At 53.0% G+C, this 23,320-nt stretch overlaps 2 protein-coding genes across 5 annotated transcripts in view; both read left to right on the top strand.

Annotated features, from left to right (window-relative positions):
• The window catches only part of LOC311510598 (mucolipin-1-like), a 35,670-nt gene extending 24,454 nt beyond the window's left edge, over positions 1-11,216 (top strand). For both annotated transcript variants that reach the window (XM_084610383.1, XM_084610384.1), the window contains one exon: positions 1,438-11,216. In XM_084610383.1, the coding sequence (XP_084466509.1) occupies positions 1,438-1,474 (37 nt within the window). In that variant the 3' untranslated portion in view covers positions 1,475-11,216. The remainder of the gene's footprint in view (positions 1-1,437) is intronic.
• Positions 11,217-18,542: 7,326 nt separating this feature from the next.
• LOC311510597 (patatin-like phospholipase domain-containing protein 6) overlaps positions 18,543-23,320 on the top strand; it is a 57,710-nt gene continuing 52,932 nt past the window's right edge. For all 3 annotated transcript variants that reach the window (XM_084610381.1, XM_084610380.1, XM_084610382.1), the window contains exon 1: positions 18,543-18,608. The gene's annotated coding sequence lies outside the window, so the exon portion shown is untranslated. The remainder of the gene's footprint in view (positions 18,609-23,320) is intronic.

A 23,320-nucleotide genomic window follows, 5' to 3' on the forward strand; every position in this document is an offset into this window, starting at 1 on the left:
AAAATATCATAATCAACTATATAAATCCAAAGTGTGCCCACACCTTGAATACTGTGTCCAGTTCTGGTTGCCTGATCTGAAAAAGGGTATAGTGGAACTGGAAAAGGTTCAGAGAAGGGCAAGAGAGATGATGAAGGCTATGGAATGGCTTGCGTGCAAGGAGAGTCTAGAAAGATTAGGGTTATTCAGTTTATAAAAGAGATGATTACGGGGAGATATGATAAAGATTTATAAAACCATGAATGGTGTGGAAAAAGTGAATAGGGAAATATTATTTACACTTTCCCACAATACAAAAACCAGGGGTCATCCAATGAAATTAATAGGCAGCAGGTTTAGCATGAACAAGAGTGAGTATACTTTTTTCTCACATAACACAATTAACCTTTAGAACTCATTGCCATGGGATGCTGTGATGACCAAAAGTATAACTGGATTCAAAAAAGAACTAGATGAGTTTGTGGAGGATAGATCCATCAATGACTATTAGCCAAGATGGTCAGGGATAGAACCCATGCTTGGGGCAATCCTAAACCTCTGACTGCTAGAAACCAAGAGGGGAAGACTGAGTAGATCACTCCAACTGTCCCATTCTGTACACTTCCCCCTTGGGCTCTGGTACTGGCCACTGTCCAAGACAAGATGCTGAGCTAGATGGATCAGTGGTCTGAGCCAGTATGTCTGTTCTTATGTTCTTTTGTCTCCTCACTGACCTCTCCTTTGATAGCAGGGGACTGCAGGTTGGGACTGAAGCCCACTGGCAGAAGTGGGAGCATAAGATTGGGATAGCAAGGGGCTGGTTGGGACTGAGGGGAACTGGCAGGGCTGGGATAGCCGGGGGCTATAAGGACTGTGGGGCACCAGGAAGCCTGTAACCTTAACAAATGTATTAGTCCTTCGCTTTCATGAGCTCCATATCAAACTACTGGCAGGAGCATACTTACAGCCTAGAGATGGGAGGCAGTTCTTGAGTCCTTCCCCAGCTGGTCCCTAGGACTTGGGGTGGAAAGGGACATCTGGACAGATTGTTCTGTCTGGGTATAAAAGGGCCTCAAACATCAGGCTAAACAGCAGCCAGGTCAGTAACTAGCAACCTGCTCAAGAACCTCCTGGCCCGGCCCTTTCTCTGCAGCAGGCATCACTGTGTAGGGAAGTCCTCAGTGCAACGCGCTGTGCAGATCAGCTCCTGCTTGAGCTGTGCAGCTGGCAACAGGCTGGTGGGAGGGACATGATGCTTCCAGGTGTTGCAACTGTTTCTTTATGGTGCAGGCCAGTCCTCGTGCAGCCTGAGCTCCACTGAACTGCATGGCAGCCTCACAGCTGGCTCTGCTCTGGGGCTGGATTCCCCCTGTCCTCAAGAGTGCCTAGTGGTGCGTGTGCCAGAGGCCAGCATCTAGCTGGGGCTATACCACTCTGTTTCCTCTGCTCACCCTGCAGGGCTCCACTGCAGGACAACACGCTGGTGGTGAATTGACAATGCAGCTGCGGGAGAGCCTGATCTGCGTACCTGTCACCCTGCTGTACTGCTGGGGAACTGAGCCTGTACATGGAACTGCATGGAGGGCATTAGTCATAGGGACAATCCCAGCCCTGCGACCGCACCCAATGGCAGCTGCCTCCCTGGCTGGACTTCAAGGACCGGTAGCAGGAGTGGGGCTATGTGGCCCCCAAGCAGAGACGTGGGTGAGCTCTGTCCACCAAGATGAACCCTGGATCTGCTGAGTCAGCCCTTAGCCTATAACACTGGCTTGGCTCGGTACGTGCTGGCCACGTGGGCTGGAACCTTGGGCCACAGCTTTTATGTAGCACCTTTATTTACCTTCTGGCTTTTACCAGGCTGTGTGATCCTGGGGGGGGCGAAGCGGGGAGGAAAAGGGCTGAGGGACTCCCTTTGTCACTGCCATGGCAGTGCTAACCCTCAGCAGCATCCTCCCCTTTTCCTCCCAGCCTGGGGCCCAGCAGAGACTGCTGAGTTTATGTAGCAGAAGGAGTTCCCCTGATGGAGCCCTTCCTCCCTTAGGCAGGGAAAGCCCAGCGTTGCAGGGGGCTAGGAGAGTTTGGGAAAGATGCTACTCTCCAGACCTTGTTTCTGCTCTTAACACCCCCCTCTCCCAGTTGGGAACTGGTCCCATCCCCAGAGCCTGTGTCCTGGGTACTCTGTCATTCTGCATCTTGCTTTTTCCAGTCTCGGCTCTCTTCTCTGACTGCTGCAGAGATGCCCCGCTGAGGGCATCACTGAGTTACGCTGTGCTGGGTGCTGTCTGCTGGACTCTTGATAGGTTGGCTTTAGTTTTGAAGGTGTTTTTTAAAATGTTTTCAAGCTGCCTCCCCCTCCCGCAACACGCAGTGCCAGGGAGGGGAGGGAATGACGGGGCCCTTCCTGCTGCCTCAAGATGTTTAAAAAAGCCTTTGGGGCCTTTATTTTTTTGTCTACATTTGTTACTTTTAGAAACAGTCTGCTCTCCCCTGTTCCTACTGGAAAACCCTGTGGGAAAGGACAGGTTCTTTCCATGCCAGCAGCAGCATAGCCCCAGGGCCCTTTTCCAGTCACCTTGCCGTTTTAATACTTGCAGTGGGGGAGGTTTAGATTGGATATTAGGAAAAACTTTCTCACTAAGAGGGTGGTGAAACACTGGAATGTGTTACCTAGGGAGGTGGTAGAATCTCCTTCCTTAGAGGTTTTTAAGGTCAGGCTTGACAAAGCCCTGGCTGGGATGATTTAACTGGTAATTGGTCCTGCTTCGAGCAGGGGGTTGGACTAGATGACCTTCTGGGGTCCCTTCCAACCCTGATATTCTATGATTCTATGAAAACCATGTGTTTTTAGGAATCGCTGCAGTGAAGACGCCAGCCTGTCCTGTGCGTTGTTTGCAGCCGGGCACTAGTGTGTGCGCTGAGAGTGGCTGCTGGCTAGCCTCTGTGGACCAAGACCAGTCAGATCCTTTCCCCTAGGCCTAACTCTAACTCCAGGGAATAACTCTGAATCCTCCAGGTCCAGGGCCTGCTGGTTGTTCTAAATTCCTCTCGCATTGCCAGGGTCTCTAGCATCCCCATGAGCAAGCGATGGCAGCAGAACCTGCCTCCCCTGCACACAGCCTCTGCACTCTGGTTTGTGCTGTTACTGGTGAGCACCTGAGCCAGGCAGTGTAACTGCGCCTCCCCAGAGGGCTGGCAAACAAAGGAAAGTGGACCAGGAGACCTCCCCTTCCCCACCCATTCTCTGGAGTGGACTCCTAACAGCTGCAGGTACAAAAACAGGCAGATGGAAAGGCGCGATCTGAAGGAGTGTTGTGTGATGCGCACATAGTTACATGCTACAGTGAAAAGTGGACTGTGTCTACACTGGGTGTATCTACACATCGGTGAAAGGCTTGTGATGGGGGAGGCAGAGCCTTTCTCTGCAGCTGGAAACATTTCCTGTAGTGGAGGAAGGGCACCAGCTGCAGGGCACTACCCTGCTAAAAATAGCAGTGTAGACAGGGAGGCACAGCTTGGGCAAGTAAAGCTGTGTTGGGTATGAACTCAGTACAAGTATCTTTACCCACCCAAGCCACACCTCATGGTCAACACTATTTATAGCCATGTGAAGGGGGCTACATGCTCCTGAGAGAGGGGGGCAATGTAGACATGCGTTTAATGGTTTTAAGCAGCCTCTGTTCCTTTAAGGCCATGTAGCTAAAAGCACGGTGGGGGAAGATTGTGTCTCTGGTACCCAGCGGGAGCCCCCATAATCTATAACTGGGCACAGGGACCAGATCTCCTTAGGCTCCCCATCTACCTTGCAGCATTGAGCCCCAGGCCCTGGCTGCCTGTTATCGGTGAAGAAAGCCTTGTGCACTGGGCATTCACTGACCCACTGTGTGGAGAATGAGCTATGGGCTGCCCTCCACTCCCAACACCAAATAGAGCTTGTGTCCTATGCAGACTGGGAAGGCCCCCAGGGCTGGGCGTTCTGGAGCCCAGCTGGAGTCCCTATGAAACAGGGGGTGTGGACAAATTGGCAGCAGCTGTGGACAGACTTGGCAGCATCCTGCCTCCACCTCCTGTGAAATCACAAGCCTGTCCACTCTGAATTCACTTACAGCCTGGAACTCTGCAGGAAAGGGTCTCCAGCAGGGTCAGGGCTGCGGGCTGGCAGCAGCATGAGGAGCATTTAAATCTTCCTCTGGCAGAGCCCCCAACTCAGGAAGCTGGCACCTCTTTGGGCTTTGGAGAGTGTTCACTTTGCGGTTTTGGGGTCAGCATAACCAGCTTTGGAGCTTGCCTGCAGCCCCTCTCCCTGGCCAGGGCTGTCAGTACTGGTGATGTCAGTAGTACCTGCTCATCTGTTGAGGGAGATCCAGATTCGGGCAGGTCCTTGGGCTGCTGAATGCCACTGAGATGAATCCCCATGAAGATGAGTGTGGCTGTGAGCCAGCCCTGGTGATGCTAGTTCAGACTGCGGCTCTCAATGAATTGCGCTTCAATCAGATTGTTGCCCAAACCCTGGTCAGTGCACACTGCAGCAGGCAGCTGGGTTCCTAGAGGCCCCCCTGCCTGATGGCTTCTCCCAGCAGTGCCATTGGTGCATCATCTCAAGTGAATTCCTCCCCCCTTGCTTAATGTGTGGCGCTCTTCCTATTGACTGGCAGGAGGCTGAGTGGCTTGTACATGTTTTGTTTGGCTTGGAGCGTTGCCACCTGTGCTCAACTCCTGTGTCCCAGGACCGCAGCGGCTCTGTGAAAACCCCGCGCTCTGGACCATGGGCGCTAGATCCAGGCTGCACGGTAAGAGGTTCTCAAGTCTGGGGCTCCTTTCCCATGTGCATGCTCTGACCATTGCTGCTCTGTTGAGAGCAGAGTTAAGCTGACAGGAGCACTTTTGAACAGCTCCGCTGGCCCTTCCACTGTAGTGTCTTTTCCCCCTGCTGAAGGGCTTGGTGCACAGCTGGCCTAGACCCTAGTGACTGCTCCCATGATCTGTCTCCTCTGTGGCTGGCAGAGGCCTGTGCTGCTGGAGCTGGCTGAAGGGGCTGTTGATGTTGCTCTGGGTGTGTTGTCTCGTGGGCTGTTGGACAGGATGGGTCAAGGGCATGTTTCATAACACAAGCAGCTGTTCCCCTCTGGAAGCTGGCACGGCGGCAGCTCAGCATTATTAGTGTCCCCTCTCCCTCTTGGAAAACTCCACTGACGACTGGCCTCCTGCAGCTTGTGCTGTCCCTCTGCTGTCTGTCTGCATGGGCCACTGCTGTCAAGGGAGGAAGGGGGCCCTGTCTCTTCTAACAAGCCCCTTGCATTCAGCCCTCTCAGTAGCTCCACGTTGCTGTCTGTCCCTCTCAGTGCAATGGGCTCATGTGCCAAACCCCTTCACCCCACTCTGTGTGGCTAGCACGTGGCCCTGCTAATAGTACCAGCAGCTGAGCCTGGGTCTGTGTTCCAGACTGTACAGGATGCATCTGTAATAGCCCTGCTCTGGTGCCAGGACTGCTGTGCTGGGGACCAACCGTTGCCACAAGTATCTGCCCTACACTCCCCAGGCACAGGGGCTGTCACTCTGTCTGCATTGCTGCTGGGGTGAGGAGCTTATTACAAGCGTCTTGGCTCTGATGAGTTGGTGCTGGGGAAAAGGAGGCATCTTTCAGTGATCCAGCTACAGAAAATGATCCTGGCTGCTGCCTGCCTCTGTCTGCTCATGCAGCCCTTTCCGCTAGGGGTTATCAGTGCTGCTGAATTGTGACTTTTGCGGAAGCCTTGCAATATTGGGTGTGACATTCTCCCCCCTAACCCCCCCTTGAAACTCCCTGCATCATGTGCTGTCAGGGGACTCTCAGCTTTTGTTTTAAAGAAAGTTTCTAGCCTTCCTGGTTGTGGAGAAAAAGCCTAAAGGCTCAGAGACCAGCATGTTTGTGGAAAAACCCTAAGTCAGAGCCCTCTTGATGTGGGGGGACAGACTGATGATTTTTGAAGGCGGGTGGGTGTGTGTGGCGAGGGAGGAGGCCACACTGGGCTGGGAATGGACCTTTTCATTAGTACATCACTACAGACTATATGAAGCTCCATGCACCTGTTGCTTGGAGTGTCACCTACCATTGACCTTTCACCTGCTTTCCTGGTGATGTGGGACCGGAATGCCGCCTGTGTCACGGGCACGCACAGTCTGAGCAGGCAGCTGGGGGCTGTAGAGCTGCCAGCAGACTATGCCCTAGAGCCAGAGAGGGCTATTTGGCCGCTATTGTAATGCGACTCCTACACCAACTGCACCCAGTGGCTGAAGCCTTCAGGTGTGCCGAGGTTGCAGTTGCCCATGGACCTCTCTCACTTTTGTTTGTTTGGATTGGGCTGTGAAAGCTAAAGCAGCCCTTGCACTTCTGTTCGTGGCAGTGGGCAGCACTAAGGCTGTGGGATTGGTGTAAATAGTGTGGTGGGATTGTCACTGGCAGTTGATAAAGGCAATCTTGGAGAAGTGGCTGTGTTCTCTGGTGGGTGTGTGCAGCTGCCTTGCTTCTTAAGGGCAAACTGCACCAACTTCGGTGTGTCTGTTTTTTAACCTATAGCACTTTTCCCTTTTCTTCCTCTTCCCCTCCCCTTACATAATATAAAAACGTGGGTGTAGCTAGATAAGTTCTGTGGTGCCCTGAAGCGCTGTGCAGAGGCCAATGGCAGTAACAAAGGATCTGCTGTCTAGGAGATGTTTACAGGCAGCCTTCATCACTGTCTAACTACAGTAAACTGCCCTGTGCAACCCAGCACATGATCACCTATGACTTGCACCCAGTGCAGGCTGTGTCTGAGGCATGAAAAAAGCATCTGTCACCAAAGCGACTTTTGTTTGTGTCCCTCAAACAATAAGAGCCTATTTTAAAAATATCAACTTCTGGATCCCACAAAGCTTGTCTGATAAGGTCCCCTGTCCCTGAGCATGTCAGCTTAGATGAGTGGAAGCTTGAGGGTTTGTTGAGGGTCCTGTCTCTGGGGGCAGGTCATGACCCCTTTATGGAGGAAGCCATGGGGCCAAAGCAGCTCCAGACAAGACACCTCCTTGGCAACAAAGTAACATCTACAGCCTGAGGGCCTCTTACTTTCATGGTAGTAACTAAAGAAGAGTTGCGGGTCAGCGGATAATCAGCTGAATATGAGCTCCATGTGTGCTACTTTGGCCAAAAGGACTACTGTAATCCTGAGATGCATAAATAGGGACCTTTTTAAGTAGGAGTAGGCAGGATATGGCACTGGAATTGTGTGTCCAGTTGTGGTGTCTACAGTTTAAGAAGGATGCTGATAAATTGGAGAAGGGAGGAGAAGAACCATGAGAATGATTAAAGGATTCGAGAACATGCTACTGATAGACTCAAGGAGCTCAATCTTAACAGATCAATAAGGGGTGATTTGATTCCAGTCTAAAGTACCTACATAGGGAACAACTATTTAATAAGGAGCTCTTAAGCCTAGCAAACAAAGGTATACCATGCTAAAATGGCTGGAAATTGAAGTTAAATTCAGGCAGCTTATAAAGTAATTTTTTTTTACAGTGACAGTAATTAATCATTGGAACAACTTACCAAGGGTTGTGGCGGAGTCTCCATCACTGGCAGTTGTTAAATCAAGGTTGGATGTTTTTCTTAAAGAGTTGCTGTAGGAATTTTTTTGGACATGTTCTTGGCTACTGCTCAGGACCTGCTACTGCCTGGTCCAGGGGTTGCAAATTAGGAGGGGTGGGGTTTTGGGTTGAAAACACTCATGATTTGCTTATTCCTTGCTTGGGGGTACAGAGCACAGACATGAGCCCCAGGTGATACCAGAGTGGCCCTTTTGATTTTTTCATAGGCTTCTTCCTTGCTTATTTGCAATGACTTGGCTGCCCATGCACCTGTCACCAGTCCAGGGATGGTTGCGAATTAGGAGGGGTGTGGCTTTCGGCTGAAAACACTCACTATTTGCTTCTTCCTTGCTAATGTGCAATTGATTTATTTGATGATTGAGAGGTGCTGTTTCATTTTGTGGGCGAGTATGTGAAAAGGGAGGAGAGACTTGGGGGTACAGAGCACAGACAAGTGCCCATGGTGATACCCGAATGGCGAATTAGGAGGGATGCGGCTTTCTGAAAAATCAATATAGCGCTATGAAATGTTGATTGTTATGACCACTCAAAATGTACATTTTTATTTATTACTTAATGTCAATATTTTAATCCAGTCACTGGTTTGAACATTTTTTGCTTTTGTGAGTCATATTTTCTCAAATTTTTACTGTAGCTGTATATAAAAATACATATTTCATTTAACTGGTCTATCAATAGCAACCATTCACCCCATTCTAATTTTTTGGTGCTTAAAGATATTTTTGATATATAGTCACCATTACAGAACCAAACCTGTGAGATGTCCCACTTTAGGGGTATTAAGAGAAGTCTGCTACGTAACATAATTCCACTCTTCCTGTTGTTTTCACATGCACCTTATGAGTCCATAGTACATGGGAGAAAGTTATTACCTGACTCCTTCATTAGAATAATTGCTGTTTGTCTTCTAAACATCGTATTAGCCTCTTGTGGTGTTTCTACCGTACCGATGTCTTTCTGCTGCAAATACATTTCTGCAAACTAACAACGCTTCTATTTAGGAAAAAAACATCATAATTACCAGAGATGAAAGTGGGCTGGTCCAGCATACCGGTAAGAACTGGCCACCGGTCCAGCCCGTACACAGCTGATGTTACAGTGCTGCTGTGGCAGCGCTTTATGCTTTAATGTCACTGCCCCCTTTACCTCCCCCTGCATCAGTGGCCCTGCCATAGGGTCTGGCAGCACTTTTGGATGCTATCAGCAGGGCCGCTGACAGTGGGGGAGCAAAGGGGGCTGCCCTGGGTTCCGGCGACTTACAAGGGCCTGGTGCTCCTAGCCGCCGCAGCAGCAGCAGCTGTCAGGAAGGGCTGGTGGGGGGAATCTGGCCCCCACACCTTCTGCCAGAGACCCCACTCCTTCTGGGGGCCACGAGCCCAGCCCACACACCTTGGCAAGGACACCGGTGCAGTGCAGTGTAATCTCCGGCGTTTACTTTCAACCCAGATAATTACACATAAATAACAAATGGTTATGGCAATTTGGTATTCAATACCTTTAATCTGAGTGGTCCGCAGTTGTGGCCATCACTTTGTCTGGTATGCTGAACAATTTTACTCTTCCAGTCAGATGAGGATTTGCTAGTTAATAGTTTTGATGAAGTATCTGAAATTTTTAGAGTACATTAGTGAATTGCATAAATGAGCTTTTCTTCCTCCCCTCCCCCCCCCCCCCCCCCCGGTTTCTAGACATAAATACAAATCCACTCTATTTAATTAATTATTGCAGTGACTTACTGCTCGTGTGTGTGTGTGTGTGTGTGTGTGTGTGTATATGTGTAAGGTAGAATCATAGAATATCAAGGTTGGAAGGGGCCTCAGGAGGTCATCTAGTCCCACCCCCTGCTCAAAGCAGGACCAATTCCCAATTTTTTCCCCAGATCCCTAAATGGCCCCCTTACGAATTGAACTCACAACCCTGGGTTTAGCAGGCTAATGCTCAAACCACTGAGCTATCCCCCTAGCTTTTATATTATTGTCTCACTCTTACACCATGTATCACCTGATTTGCTTTGCTGGCTAGATTGTCAGGCTCAACGGGTAGTGATCAATGGCTCCATGTCTAGTTGGCAGCCGGTATCAAGTGGTCGGTCCTGTGTCCGGTTTTGTTCAATATCTTCAATGATCTGGAGGATGGTGTGGATTGCACCCTCAGCAAGTTTGCAGATGACACTAAACTGGGAGGAGAGGTAGATACGCTGGAGGGTAGGGATAGGATACAGAGGGGCCTAGACAAATTAGAGGATTGGGCCAAAAGAAATTTGATGAGGTTCAACAAGGACAAGTGCAGAGTCCTGCACTTAAGATGGAAGAATCCCATGCACTGCAAGAGACAAGGGACCGAACGGCTAGGCAGTAGTTCTTCAGAAAAGGACCTAGGGGTTACAGTGGACAAGAAGCTGGATACGAGTCAACAGTGTGCTGCTGTTGCCAAGAAGGCCAATGGCATTTTGGGATGTATAAGTAGGGCTCTTGCCAGCAGATCGAAGGACGTGATCGTTCCCCTCTATTCGACATTGGTGAGGCCTCATCTGGAGTACTGTGTCCAGATTTGTGCCCCACACTACAAGAAGAATGTGAAAAAATTGGAAAGTGTCCAGCAGAAGGCAACAAAAATGGTTGGGGGACTGGAACACATGACTTATGAGGAGAGGCTGAGGGAACTGGGATTGTTTAGTCTGCAGACAAGAAGAATGAGGGGGGATTTGATAGCTGCTTTCAACTACCTGAAAGGGAGTTCCAAAGAGGATGGATCTAGACTGCTCTCAGTGGTAGCAGATGACAGAACAAGGAGTAATGGTCTCAAGTTGCAGTGGGGAAGGTTTAAGGCTGGATATTAGGAAAAACTTTTTCACTAGGAGGGTGGTGAAGCACTGGAATGCGTTACCTAGGGAGGTGGTGGAATCTCCTTCCTTAGAAGTTTTTAAGGTCAGGCTTGACAAAGCCCTGGCTGGGATGATTTAGTTGGGTATTGGTCCTGCTTTGAGCATGGTGTTGGATTAGATGACCTCCTGAGGTCCCTTCCAACCCTGATATTCTATTCTATGAACACCGTCCCCAACATGAAAGGATATTTCCCCATATTTAGAAGTCTTTCTTTTAGCATAATGTCTGTTGTTCTTGTGCTTTGGAAATGTTACTTAGAGCCAGTGCACTGTCAGCATCATGTCTCAATTTCATATTTATGCTGTACTCTTTGCAGAAATCTTCCCCAAATGTATTCATATCTGGGATCTTTGTAAACAAATGGAGAAGGGGTTGTATTTGTAAAATGAAGACACACTGAATGCCATGTGTACATGAAAGGTGCCGGTAATAACATGCTTATTATGTATGTATTATGTGTAATTCTCTGAGACTTCTTCTGGAAACACTGGGTCATCACAAAACATTAGTCGAAAGGGTGACATTTTTGTTGTGGCATGTACTTTTAGTTCGCAAAGAAAACACAGTGGGCTCAGGTAATTCATCCCAATTACTCCCATTGTCATCAACCATCTTCCGCAATGCTCTGTAACAAATGCTTATTGATTTGTTTGTTTAAAAAAAAAAAGTACGGTCTTCACTGAAACAGATTTTCATTAAGTATTATACCTTTTTGAATTATGTATAAAGACCTCCAGCGTAACACATTGCTTTTGAAGATTTTTTTTTAGTGAATTGCATCTTCTGGCATAGCACACTCTATGTGCCATTAGTACTCTAATATTCCTAAAAAGGAAAAGGAGGACTTGTGGCACCTTAGAGACTAACCAATTTATTTGAGCATGAGCTTTCGTGAGCTACAGCTCACTTCATCGGATGCATACCGTGGAAACTGCAGCAGACTTTATATACACACAGAGATCATAAAACAATGTCGTCTACAGCCAAGCTTTGCGATACAACCGCATTTGCTCCAACCCCTCAGACAGAGACAAACACCTGCAAGATCTCTGTCAAGCTTTCTTACAACTACAATACCCACCTGCGGAAGTGAAGAAACAGATTGATAGAGCCAGAAGAGTTCCCAGAAGTTAGCTACTACAGGACAGGCCTAACAAAGAAAATAACAGAACGCCACTAGCCATCACCTTCAGCCCCCAACTAAAACCCCTCCAACGCATTATTAAGGATCTACAACCTATCCTAAAGGATGACCCAACACTCTCACAAATCTTGGAAGACAGGCCAGTCCTTGCCTACAGACAGCCCCGCAACCTGAAGCAAAGACTCACCAACAACCACATACCACACAACAGAACCACTAACCCAGGAACTTATCCTTGCAACAAAGCCCGTTGCCAACTGTGCCCACATATCTATTCAGGGGACACAATCACAGGGCCTAATAACATCAGCCACACTATCAGAGGCTCGTTCACCTGCACATCCACCAATGTGATATATGCCATCATGTGCCAGCAATGCCCCTCTGCCATTTACATTGGTCAAACTGGACGGTCTCTACGTAAAAGAATAAATGGACACAAATCAGATGTCAAGAATTAGAACATTCATAAACCAGTCGGAGAACACTTCAATCTCTCTGGTCACGCAATCAGACATGAAGGTCGCTATCTTAAAACAAAAAAACTTCAAAACCAGACTCCAGCAAGAAACTGCTGAATTGGAATTCATTTGCAAATTGGATACTATTAATTTAGGCTTAAATAGAGACTGGGAGTGGCTAAGTCATTATGCAAGGTAGCCTCTTTCCCCTTGTTTTTTCCTACCCCACCCCCCAGACGTTCTGGTTAAACTTGGATTTAAACTTGGAGAGTGGTCAGTTTGGATGAGCTATTGCCAGCAGGAGAGTGAGTTTGTGTGTGTGTGTCCCTGGGGGGGGGGGAAGGGGGGGAGGTGAGAGAGCCTGGATTTGTGCTGGACATGGCCCACCTTGATTACCATGCACATTGTAGGGAGAGTGGTCACTTTGGATGAGCTATTACCAGCAGGAGAGTGAGTTTGTGGGCGGGGGGATGGAGGGTGAGAAAACCTGGATTTGTGCTGGAAATGGCCCAACTTGATGATCACTTTAGATAAGCTATTACCAGCAGGACAGTGGGGTGGGAGGAGGTATTGTTCTATGATCTGTGTGTATATAAAGTCTGCTGCAGTTTCCACGGTATGCATCCGATGAAGTGAGCTGTAGCTCACGAAAGCTCATGCTCAAATAAATTGGTTAGTCTCTAAGGTGCCACAAGTACTCCTTGCCACAAGTACTCCAGTGCAAAGGGCATTAGAGGTAATTGCTGCACTATGCTGTGGCACTTGTATTCATTGCGCTCGTTTCCAAATCAAGGCCTCGTTGTAGAGCCCAAACAACCGTGAATCATGATAAACGATAATGTCTGATTCCAAAATTCACCTTTATGCTTTTCAAGGTGGTATCCAGATTTAATTTCTTTCCCTCTTTCTGAGAAGTCAAACATGGTGCAACCTATTTTGGATGGAACAATATGATGACATGAACATTTCGTTATGGAAATAGTATTGCACAAGAACAACGTTCACATTTGCACACCAAATATATTTTTATATTTTTTATACATTTAGAACTTGTATTTCAATTGTAAATAGCATTCTTCAGGATTTAGTTTCATTAATTTACGTACCCAATTGGCAAGATCTTTTGTCATCCCTGGCCAATAGTATTTTGATGTCAGAATATTCCTAGATGTCCACCCAATGCACTGCCATGATACATTTCGAAGAGTTGCAGGGCTTCTTTCATGGTCTGCACGACGACAACCTTTTCTTCCTTTTGCCGAATGGAACAATGTCCCCTCTGTTGATTATAGAAGATAGAGCATGGAGGATGATCAAGGTTTCTCAGGGCCATGGGCCAGAGCAATTGCTGGGACCCTACCCACCTTGTCCACTTCCTGCACCACCTATGGCCCTATCCCTTTCAGCCTCTTCCCCAGGATCTCAGCCATATTCCACCTAGGCTCCCCGCCATTCCGCCTCCCCCACAACTCCTTTGCTCATTTCCTAACCACCAGCCTCTCCCACATAGCCCCAGGACCGGAGAAGCTCTGTCTCTGTGTCATGACCCCGGGGTTGTACCAGGGAGTGAGGGCTCCTCCAGTCCCAGGGCTCCAGCGGGGATTCAGGTGCTGCGCTTCTTTACGGGACCAGGAGTGGGGTGCTGTGGATTATCCTGCCCCACCTGGCACTTCTGCTGGAGAAGGGGTTGGGCATCGGGGCTTCCCCTGCTACCCCATGGCTTCTGCCAGGGCTGGGGTGGGGGCGATGTGGGAGGCCCTCCCTTGCCCCACTCACTGGGTGGAAGCTGGGGGCCCCCCCTTGACCTTGGCCCCTCAGCCTGGGCTCTGTAGTCACAGTGACTAATCCGCCACTGAGGGAGACATGATGATGAAATCAAGTGTTGCACTTAAGCTATGATCAGCTATTTGCAAAGCCATTCATTAATTATAAGGCATATGCATATTAAAGACATCTATATACACTATGGTTCGTAATGCTTTGAGTACAAGGGAGGAATTTCACTGTGTGGTTAGAACTAGCTGTTTTGTTTTTTTAATTATAAATGATTGCTTAGTAAATATATAGTGATTGTTGTTGGTGCTTGCAGCAGAATGGATAACATACTTAAGAAATGAAGCAAAGTCATAGGGCTTTTTGATAAAATGATACTCATTTCTCGTGTAACTGCACAATGTGTTTGTTGCACCACCCGCATAGATAACAGAGGAGATTTTCTGGAATATTTGAATAAAACTCGAGAGGCCGGTCCCATTGAAGGTAAGGTTAACACTCCAAATAATCCCAGTGTTGGGACACCAGGACCACCATTTACAGTCTGAAGTTTCCAGTGTAATGTGTCAGTATTATCTGAAAAAAGTATTCCTTGCCTTCCAAAAAAAAGTTGATAGCAAATCGATGCAGGTTCAGTCTGCTTGCTTTATTGATTCCTTCAGGATATGGGCTGCTCCTTAGATATGCCAAAACATTTGCAATTTTTTCCTAAAACGATTTCCCTGAGAATTGTGTACAAGAGAAAACAGTTACTTAAGTGGAAATAGGGAATCATCACACACACACACACACACACACACACACACTAGCAGAGCAAGTCTGAGTGGACTGGGTCAGTCAGCACCCTCCAGCTGATCCCCTCATATGCCGCTGTAGTCAATGGACTGACTGAAGCAGCATTCTCAAGCTGAACCCCTTATCTGCCCGGGCCCGGTCTCAAGAGGCTGGGTCGAGCAGCACTTTCACCCCCCTCCCCATATGCCACAGGTTTAACACGTCCCTATCCCACTTTCACGTCACAATTGTACTGCCAGTAACCCACTTGATGAGCAAACCCCACAGTATTTTTGGGTGCTACAGGGATCTGTAGCTTAGGTGAAAGAAGCATTGCTGCAGAGTTAAATGGTGAAGATAAAAACACAAGAGTAAAGCTGAGAGAGAGAGAGTGTCAACCAGCTTAAAAGTTATTTATTGAATCATAGTGATAACTACTCAAGGAGGGCTAAACAAAATAACAGTTACATTATCAAAGGTTAATACCTGAGGTAGAAAAGGAAACAGAGAGAGAGGGAGGGATCTCACCCACTCCAGGAAGCTTGAAGTCATCAGGGGTCCCAGATGACAGTGGTAGCTCAGGGTCTTGGATCTGTCAGGAGCAGATGAAATCGCAGTGTATCTGAGGCAGAGTTTGGTCTGTGCATCAGAACACTTACTGGGGTATGAGTAGTGGTTTTTGTAGAGAAAATACAATGATTGAAGGGAGGACACTAGATTTGTTTATGGGTAAACTGATGACTCAAGCATTTTCTTTAGGCTAGACGAGAGGAGCTGATCACTCCTAGCTATGGCTGATGTTCCTTCAGGAAGCTCACAACGAAATTGGGCTGCTTCAGTATTTTGGACATCAGTCAAGGATTCCTTACTAGAATTGGTCTGATAACTGCTGAGCTGCGTGTGTGCAGGCATAGGTTCATTAACATTTGGGGCACAGATCTCCCATGATGCAGTTGTTCCCTGCTTTTTTGGTCCCAGAGTTCAGTGCCGTTCTCTGTTCCCCATTCTGTATGCTAATGAGATGTCTCCTTTCCCTATCTTTCATGCAGATGAGGCTAGGGGAGTGGCCTCTGTTCTACATTCTGTATACTAATGAAGATGGCTCTGTACCCTTGTCATGAGGGGTCTAGGTGTGTGTCACACCACCATTCACTGATAGGTATCATCTGTGACTGCAGAGATGTTAACAGGGCATTGAGCATGAAATGATCTTTAACAATATGTTGTGACTACTTACATTAAAGAAATCCATTCTACCTTGGTTTTGTAGAGAGCCCTTTGATTGACCAATAAGAATCTGGTGTTGCAGGTCCCCATAGTGCAATTATATTTGATTCTCCATTCTCAGTGCAGCTTTTATTTTGGTGAGTTTTGCACACAGATGCAGAAATGTGGACTTGTGCATCCAAAAGTTCTGCAGCCACTGCTCATGAGCCCAAGCCGTCATTTTTGCAGAAGATTTCTGCCCTTGGGAAGGATGTAAGATGACACAAGATAATACACTTACTAAATATTTGTGAATCAGCTTCTACACAGAAGCAATGACATGTGAACATGGGACACTAAGGGTTGGATTCACAGCCAAGATATATGCATATCAAGATATATGCAATAACAACTACTTACTTAAATTTTTTTTATTAGCATAAGCTATTAGAATAAAAAATAAACAGCACAATGACATGCACTGATCAGTGATGATACAGATAAATGACGAAGTGTTAAGAGTAATAAGAGTAATAGAAATAACATTTTTAAAGGAGCAAAGCTATAATTAAAATGGATTACAAGGAAGAGAGCGCAGTTCAGGGAATCACAGCAGCTGATAAGACAAATTTGTGAACTCTTATGAGACTTCACATAGACGAATAGTTATAAGAGAGGTTTCAGAGTAGCAGCCGTGTTAGTCTGTATTCGCGAAAAGAAAAGGAGGACTTGTGACACCTTAGAGACTAACCAATTTATTTGAGCATAAGCTTTTGTGAGCTACAGCTCAATTCATTGGATGTATCGATGAAGTGAGCTGTAGCTCACGAAAGTTTATGCTCAAATAAATTGGTTAGTCTCTAAGGTGCCATAAGTCCTCCTTTTCTAGTTATAAGAGACTCTTTTAAATACTCAAAATGTGTGACGCAGAGTTTGAGGGAAAACGTAGGGAAATTATTTCACTGCATCAAGTCTCCTGTAGCAGTAAAGTAGCACCAGGTTTTTATATTTTTTGGTGGTGTCCAGAAAAGGTGCAAGGGAGTTTTGCTATGGGAGGGGTCTGGGGTCAGTACCGTGTTTACAATGGTGCCGTGGCAACAGGCCCACTCTGGGAAGTTGCCCATTACAGACCCCTCTTACCCATCCACACAGCCGGTTCTGGCCCCTCGCCTGGGGCAGTCCAGCACACAGGCCTTGCTGTGTGAGCCTCTCTCAGCCAGCAGGTTTCACTCGCCTGTTGGTGGCTCATCACCCAGCAGCTGGGGTCCACCATGCAGGCTGGGCAGGGCTGCTGGCCCCGGTGCCAATGGGTGTGGCTGGGCTGGGTGGGATCTCTGGAGTCAGGTCCCTAGGATCTGCCATGTTTCTTAGCACTGCTCCAGCTCTGAGCTGTCTCCGCTGCCTGGGATCTGTGGGGCCCCACCTGCCTCCCTCGGGGCAGAGCCACCTGGGACTGGTGCAGAGACCGGGCCAGTCTCAGCCAGTCACAGGGGACAGTGCAGGGGAGCTCAGGTGGGTCCTGCCAGGCATGTGGGTCCTGAGGGAGCCTGGCCCAGGCAGGCTCTGCTCCTGCTCCAGCTTGGCTGATTGCAGTACTCCCAAGGGGCTGGAGTTATCCTGCCCCAGGACCAGCCCTGGATGCGCTGCCGGCTCAGCCTGGCAGACACAGTCACCTCCCGTCAGGGCCAGCTATTGTGGACAGGGGTCAGGGCATAGGAGAGTAGGGTCTCTAAAGGGTCGGGGGGGGGGGTGCTGGGCAGTGAGGGGGTGGGGAGATCTGTGTGTGTTGGGCCGTGAAGTGGGGGAGATCTGTGTGTGTCAAGGCACTGGGAAGTGGGGGGGGGGTCTGTGCAGGGCATTGTGCAGTTATGGCGGTGGGGCTGTGGGGGGCACTGAGCAGTGAGGGGATCTGGGGGGGGACTCTGGGCGGGAAGGTGCATGGCACTGTGCAGTTGTGGGAGGGCTGTGGGGGGTGTTTGGGTAGGGGCGCACTGGGCAGTGAGAGGATCTCTGAGGGGGTTCTGGGCAGGTGGAGGTGTGCTAGGCATCATGGTCTGTGGGAGGGCACCGGGCATAGGCATTTGTGGGGGTCTCTGGGCAGCGTGGCACTGTGCGTAGGGGGTCCGAGCCGCGCTAGGCAGGGGGTAGCACGGTGTGGCGTGGGCCCACCCACAAGGGGAAGAAGCATGGTGGCAACGCAGAGCCCAGCAGGCCAGTGTCCGTCCGGCAGCTGTCGGTTTGTAAACAGTGCCCTTGTACTGGGCTGGGTGGAGGGGGGCCGTCCCTGCCGTGCCATGACCCACCTCCCATTGCTCCCGGCCCCCCCCCCGCCCCATGTCCCCTTAGCCCCCATGGGGGCCCACAAATAGGTTCAGCACCAGGCCCACAAAAGGGTAAGGTGGCTGTGCCCGGGGTGCAGGATCTGGGACAGCGGTTGGGTACCGGCTATGGGGAGTTTGGGTGAGGGGTGCAGGCTCTGACCTGGGGCAGGGGGCTGGGGCACAGGAGGGGGTGTGGGCTCTGGGGGGGGGTGTCTGTACAATATTTCATAGCATTTGGCCCCTCTCCCGCCGCTACCCACAGCAGCTTGATCCGCCAGAGGGCGGCAACGCGCGGGGGAGTGAGGGCAGAGAGAGGGCACCGGCACCAGGGAAGGGTACTGCGCATGCTCCGTTCGGGCGAGCATGCTCCGTGCCCCCGAAGGCGGGCGCTGGGCGGGGGCAGCGTTTGGTGTCGCACCGGGCTGCAGGCTGCGGCGGGGCCGCGGAGGTAGGGGCGGGGGCTGAGTGCGCGATCCCGAGGGAGCCGCTCCTAGGGCCCGCGGGGGGCGGCTGCACGCGCGGGCAGGGGGCAACCCCTGGGGTGGGAAAAGGGACCATGGGGGGCTAGCGGCGTGGACGGGGGAAGTGTGCGGGGTCGGTGAGTGGCCGTGCGGGAGGGGCTGTGGGGGGGCCGGGGCGGGGTGTGTGTGTGGGGGGGGGGCTCAGGGTGGGGTTGGTGAGTGGTCGTGCGGGAGGGGGTGTGTGCGGCGCCAGGGGAGGGTGTGTGTGGGGCAGGGGAGGGGCTGGGGTGTGGCCAGGGTGGGGTGTGTGTGGGAGGGGCTGTGTGCGGGGCCGGGGCGCGGTGGGTGTGTGGGGCTGGGGAGGGGCTGTGTGCGGGGCCGGGGCGCGGTAGGTGTGTGGGGCTGGGGAGGGGCTGTGTGCGGGGCCGGGGCGCGGTGGGTGTGTGGGGCTGGGGAGGGGCTGTGTGCGGGGCCGGGGCGCGGTAGGTGTGTGGGGCTGGGGAGGGGCTGTGTGCGGGGCCGGGGCGCGGTGGGTGTGTGGGGCTGGGGAGGGGCTGTGTGCGGGGCCGGGGCGCGGTGGGTGTGTGGGGCTGGGGAGGGGCTGTGTGCGGGGCCGGGGCGCGGTAGGTGTGTGGGGCTGGGGAGGGGCTGTGTGCGGGGCCGGGGCGCGGTGGGTGTGGGGGGCTGGGGAGGGGCTGTGTGCGGGGCCGGGGCGCGGTGGGTGTGGGGGGCTGGGGAGGGGCTGTGTGCGGGGCCGGGGCGTGGTGGGTGTGGGGGGCTGGGGAGGGGCTGTGTGCGGGGCCGGGGCGTGGTGGGTGTGGGGGGCTGGGGAGGGGCTGTGTGCGGGGCCGGGGCGCGGTGGGTGTGTGGGGCTGGGGAGGGGCTGTGTGGGGGGCCGGGGCGCGGTAGGTGTGGGGGGCCGGGGCGCGGTAGGTGTGGGGGGCCGGGGAGGGGCGGTGTGGGGGGCTGGGGAGGGGCTGTGTGCGGGGCCAGGGCGCGGTGGGTGTGGGGGGCTGGGGAGGGGCTGTGTGCGGGGCCGGGGCGCGGTGGGTGTGTGGGGCTGTGTGCGGGGCCGGGGCGCGGTGGGTGTGTGGGGCTGTGTGCGGGGCCGGGGCGCGGTGGGTGTGTGGGGCTGTGTGCGGGGCCGGGGCGCGGTGGGTGTGTGGGGCTGTGTGCGGGGCCGGGGCGCGGTGGGTGTGTGGGGCTGTGCGCGGGGCCGGGGCGCGGTGGGTGTGTGGGGCTGGGGAGGGGCTGTGTGTGGGGCCGGGGCACGGTGGGTGTGTGGGGCTGGGGAGGGGCTGTGTGTGGGGCCGGGGCGCGGTGGGTGTGGGGGGCTGGGGAGGGGCTGTGTGCGGGGCCGGGGCGCGGTGGGTGTGGGGGGCTGGGGAGGGGCTGTGTGCGGGGCCGGGGCGCGGTGGGTGTGGGGGGCTGGGGAGGGGCTGTGTGCGGGGCCGGGGCGCGGTGGGTGTGTGGGGCTGTGTGCGGGGCCGGGGCGCGGTGGGTGTGTGGGGCTGGGGAGGGGCTGTGTGCGGGGCCGGGGCGCGGTGGGTGTGTGGGGCTGTGTGCGGGGCCGGGGCGCGGTGGGTGTGTGGGGCTGTGCGTGGGGCCGGGGCGCGGTGGGTGTGTGGGGCTGTGCGTGGGGCCGGGGCGCGGTGGGTGTGTGGGGCTGGGGAGGGGCTGTGTGCGGGGCCGGGGCACGGTGGGTGTGTGGGGCTGGGGAGGGGCTGTGTGCGGGGCCGGGGCGCGGTGGGTGTGTGGGGCTGGGGAGGGGCTGTGTGTGGGGCCGGGGTGGGGTGGGTGTGGCTGGGCTGTGGTGGGTGTATGCGGGGGGAGGGGCTGTGGTGGGCTCAGGGTGGGGTCGGTGAGTGGCTGTGCAGGAGGGCCTGTGGTGGGGCCAAGGCAGGGTGTGGGTGTGCGGGGAGGGGCTGTGGTGGGGCCGGGGTGCGGTGGGTGTGGGGGGGGAGGGGCTGTGGTGGGTATGTGGCTGGCAGCGCAGGCAGGCGCAGTGCATAGGGTGGGTGCATGAGCAAGCGGAGGGGCTGTGGGGGGGCCGGGAGGGGCTGTGGGGGGGCCGGGGTGGGGTGGGTATGTGGCTGGCAGCGCAGGCGGGGGCAATGTGTAGGGTGAGTGTCCGGGGGAGGGGCTGTGGTGGGGTCAGGGCGGGGTGTGTGTGTGGGGGGAGGGGTTGTGGTGGGGGGGTGGGCGGGGTAGGTATGTGGTTGGCAGTGCGTGGGGTGAGTGTCTGGGCATGGGAGAAGGGCAGTTCATGGGGTGTGGTGCTAGGTATTGGGGTAGAGGGATGGTGTGCGGGAGTATGTTGTTGCCTAGGGGTGTTGTCGCAGATAGTGGGGGGTTGGCGGGGATAGGTGTGTGGGGAGGATGTCACTCCCCCGCGCGTACTGGTTAGCAATAAGGGTTGGAGACAATGCGTCACTGGCAGGGTGTAGATGTAACTAGTTTGTTGGGGGCCAGTGTGGGAGTTATTACTGCCTGACTGGCTAGCAGTGTGTCTGGTTGGAGGGCTTATTGGGCTGAGTAGTGTGTGTGCATGTGGGGGGTGATAAGCAGATGTTTTGTCTGGGTCCATAGGGCTGGGTCACTGGCTCTGGGTGGGAGGCCAGGGTGCCTGCTTGTGCAATGAGGCCGTGGCTTACTGGGAGAGCTGGTGTTTTGTGTTCCTGATGTCACTGGCTGGTTTGGGCGCAGTGAGGCTGGGTGTCTGGTGGTGGGCCCATTGATGGGGTTGGTTGGCAGCTAGTGTTTGCTGGGCAGTGGCCTGGGACATTGGGAGTGGCTGGCTCAGAGCAGGCAGTAGTGATGAATAGTTTTGTTGGGGCAGTACTAGGGGGCAGCCAGGAGGGGATAGGTCACCAGTTGTCGCTGCGTAGCTGCTGAGGCTACTTACAGGGGGTGGTGGGCTCTGCTTGGTTCTGGGGGAGCAAGTGCTAGGTGCTTCAGAGAGGCGCTGGGGGAGCGGGTGGCGCTGGGCAGGTGGGGGAGGCGCTGGGCGGGGCAGCTCAGGAATTGGGCTATGGTGGAACTTGGTGTGGCTGGCACTGCGCCTGCCTGGCTCTGGCACAGCAGCAGGAGTCCGGGGTCTCTGGCTCCCAGATGCCATTGGCTCAGCACATGGCATGTATAGGGCGTGTGCTGCCACGCAGGATGGACCCATCTCTCTCTCCCCCATGACCCATCTTCTCTGGGCTGCTGCTCTTATTAGCCATGTAGCAGAACGCTCCCCAAGCCCCGCCTTGGGGCCTGCAGGCCCAGCTCAGTATGAGTGTCAAACAGCTCCAGGGCACTGATACATCCCCCTCTGCAAGGATTCTTTCCTAGGCTCCGTGACCCACTCTCAACAGTGAGTAACTCATCGTCTGCCTCCTGTTGAGTTCTGGCAGCAGGATAGGGGCCCTGCTAAGCTGGGCACAGGCCAGAGAGTTGATTTCCAGGGGTGACCACTTCTGTTCCCTCATCCTTGCACCAGTGCTCACTGTCACAGGGCAGTGTGATTGACAGCTCCTCTCATCCCAGGAGGAGCCAGCTGGTACATGTAGAGGGTGAGGGGATCCATCCTTGAGTGAACATGGGGGTGACTCATCATCAGCCCAACCGTGTCTGGGAGGGATGAGCTGTGTTGATCCGTGAGGCTGTTACTCTCCAAAGCGCCCTCCGGGCCTGTAGCTGGACACTGGCTCTGTGAGCTTGCAGGCAGCTGACATTGGTGCTGCCCTTCTAGCCCTTAGTGACACAGTGGGCCTGGCTAGTGGCTCTGAGAGTGAAGGAGTGGTCTGGCCAGTTGGAAACTGGTCCATGAGCTCTCTGTGCTTCTCTGAGCCATGTGGCTACTGATCATCGTCAGCTCCCAAACATGCCAGCATGACCCCCGGTCTGAGTCCTGTAGGTCTAGGAGAGCGCCAAGTCCCTGCTGTGCCCAGTGATTCTGCTACAGAGAACGATGACCCCCGGCCCTCTCAATGCAGCTCTCCCCTCTCCTTCCCGGGAGCTGACCCTTTAAGCGTGCTTCTCTGGATTTGTATTAGGTGTGTTTTGTAGATTGGCCTCTCTGTGCCTCAGTTTCACAAATGACTCTCCCAGAGTCACAGAGGGAGTTGGTGGCAGAGCTGAGCATGAAAACCTGGAGTCCTGGCCCCCTGCCCACCAGGCGATCGTGCTCCGCATCTCCCGGTGTCTCATCTGGTTTGACCTACATGGTTCCAATGAAGGCCTGGCTCTTCACCTGCCTTTGTAGGGGCAGTGTGCATGAAAGGCCAGGATTCCCTGAGCCTAGGAGGTGCAGCTGTTACCCTGAGTAATGGTGGGGCAGAAGGGGATTGAAGGCCAGAGCCTGAGAGGTGAGAGTCGAGAGGCTGCTCCCCTGTGTCCACTGCTAACTCTCCCCCTTGAGCGTGTTGCTTTGGGCCAGGTCTGGCAGAGTTGCAGCCAGTTCTGCACTCTGCAAGGGCTGGGCGAGCGACGGGTGTGTGATGCGATGAAAACCCTCCTCTAAGCTGACAGTGCCCAGGAGACAGGCTCTGCAGCACCAACTGACTCCCGGGAGACCTCAGCTGAGTTGCTCCCCTCTGTCACATGGGTCCAGTCATCCCCCCAGGAGGGGCACTGGGGCTGAGTAACTGGTTTGCGGTGGGCGTGGCGTCTCTGATGAAAGGCCGAGTATTAATAACAGGTGCCCACCATACCG

The sequence above is a fragment of the Lepidochelys olivacea genome (assembly GCF_965140295.1).
Source record: "Lepidochelys olivacea isolate rLepOli2 genome assembly, chromosome: 20".
Lineage (NCBI taxonomy): Eukaryota > Metazoa > Chordata > Testudines > Cheloniidae > Lepidochelys > Lepidochelys olivacea.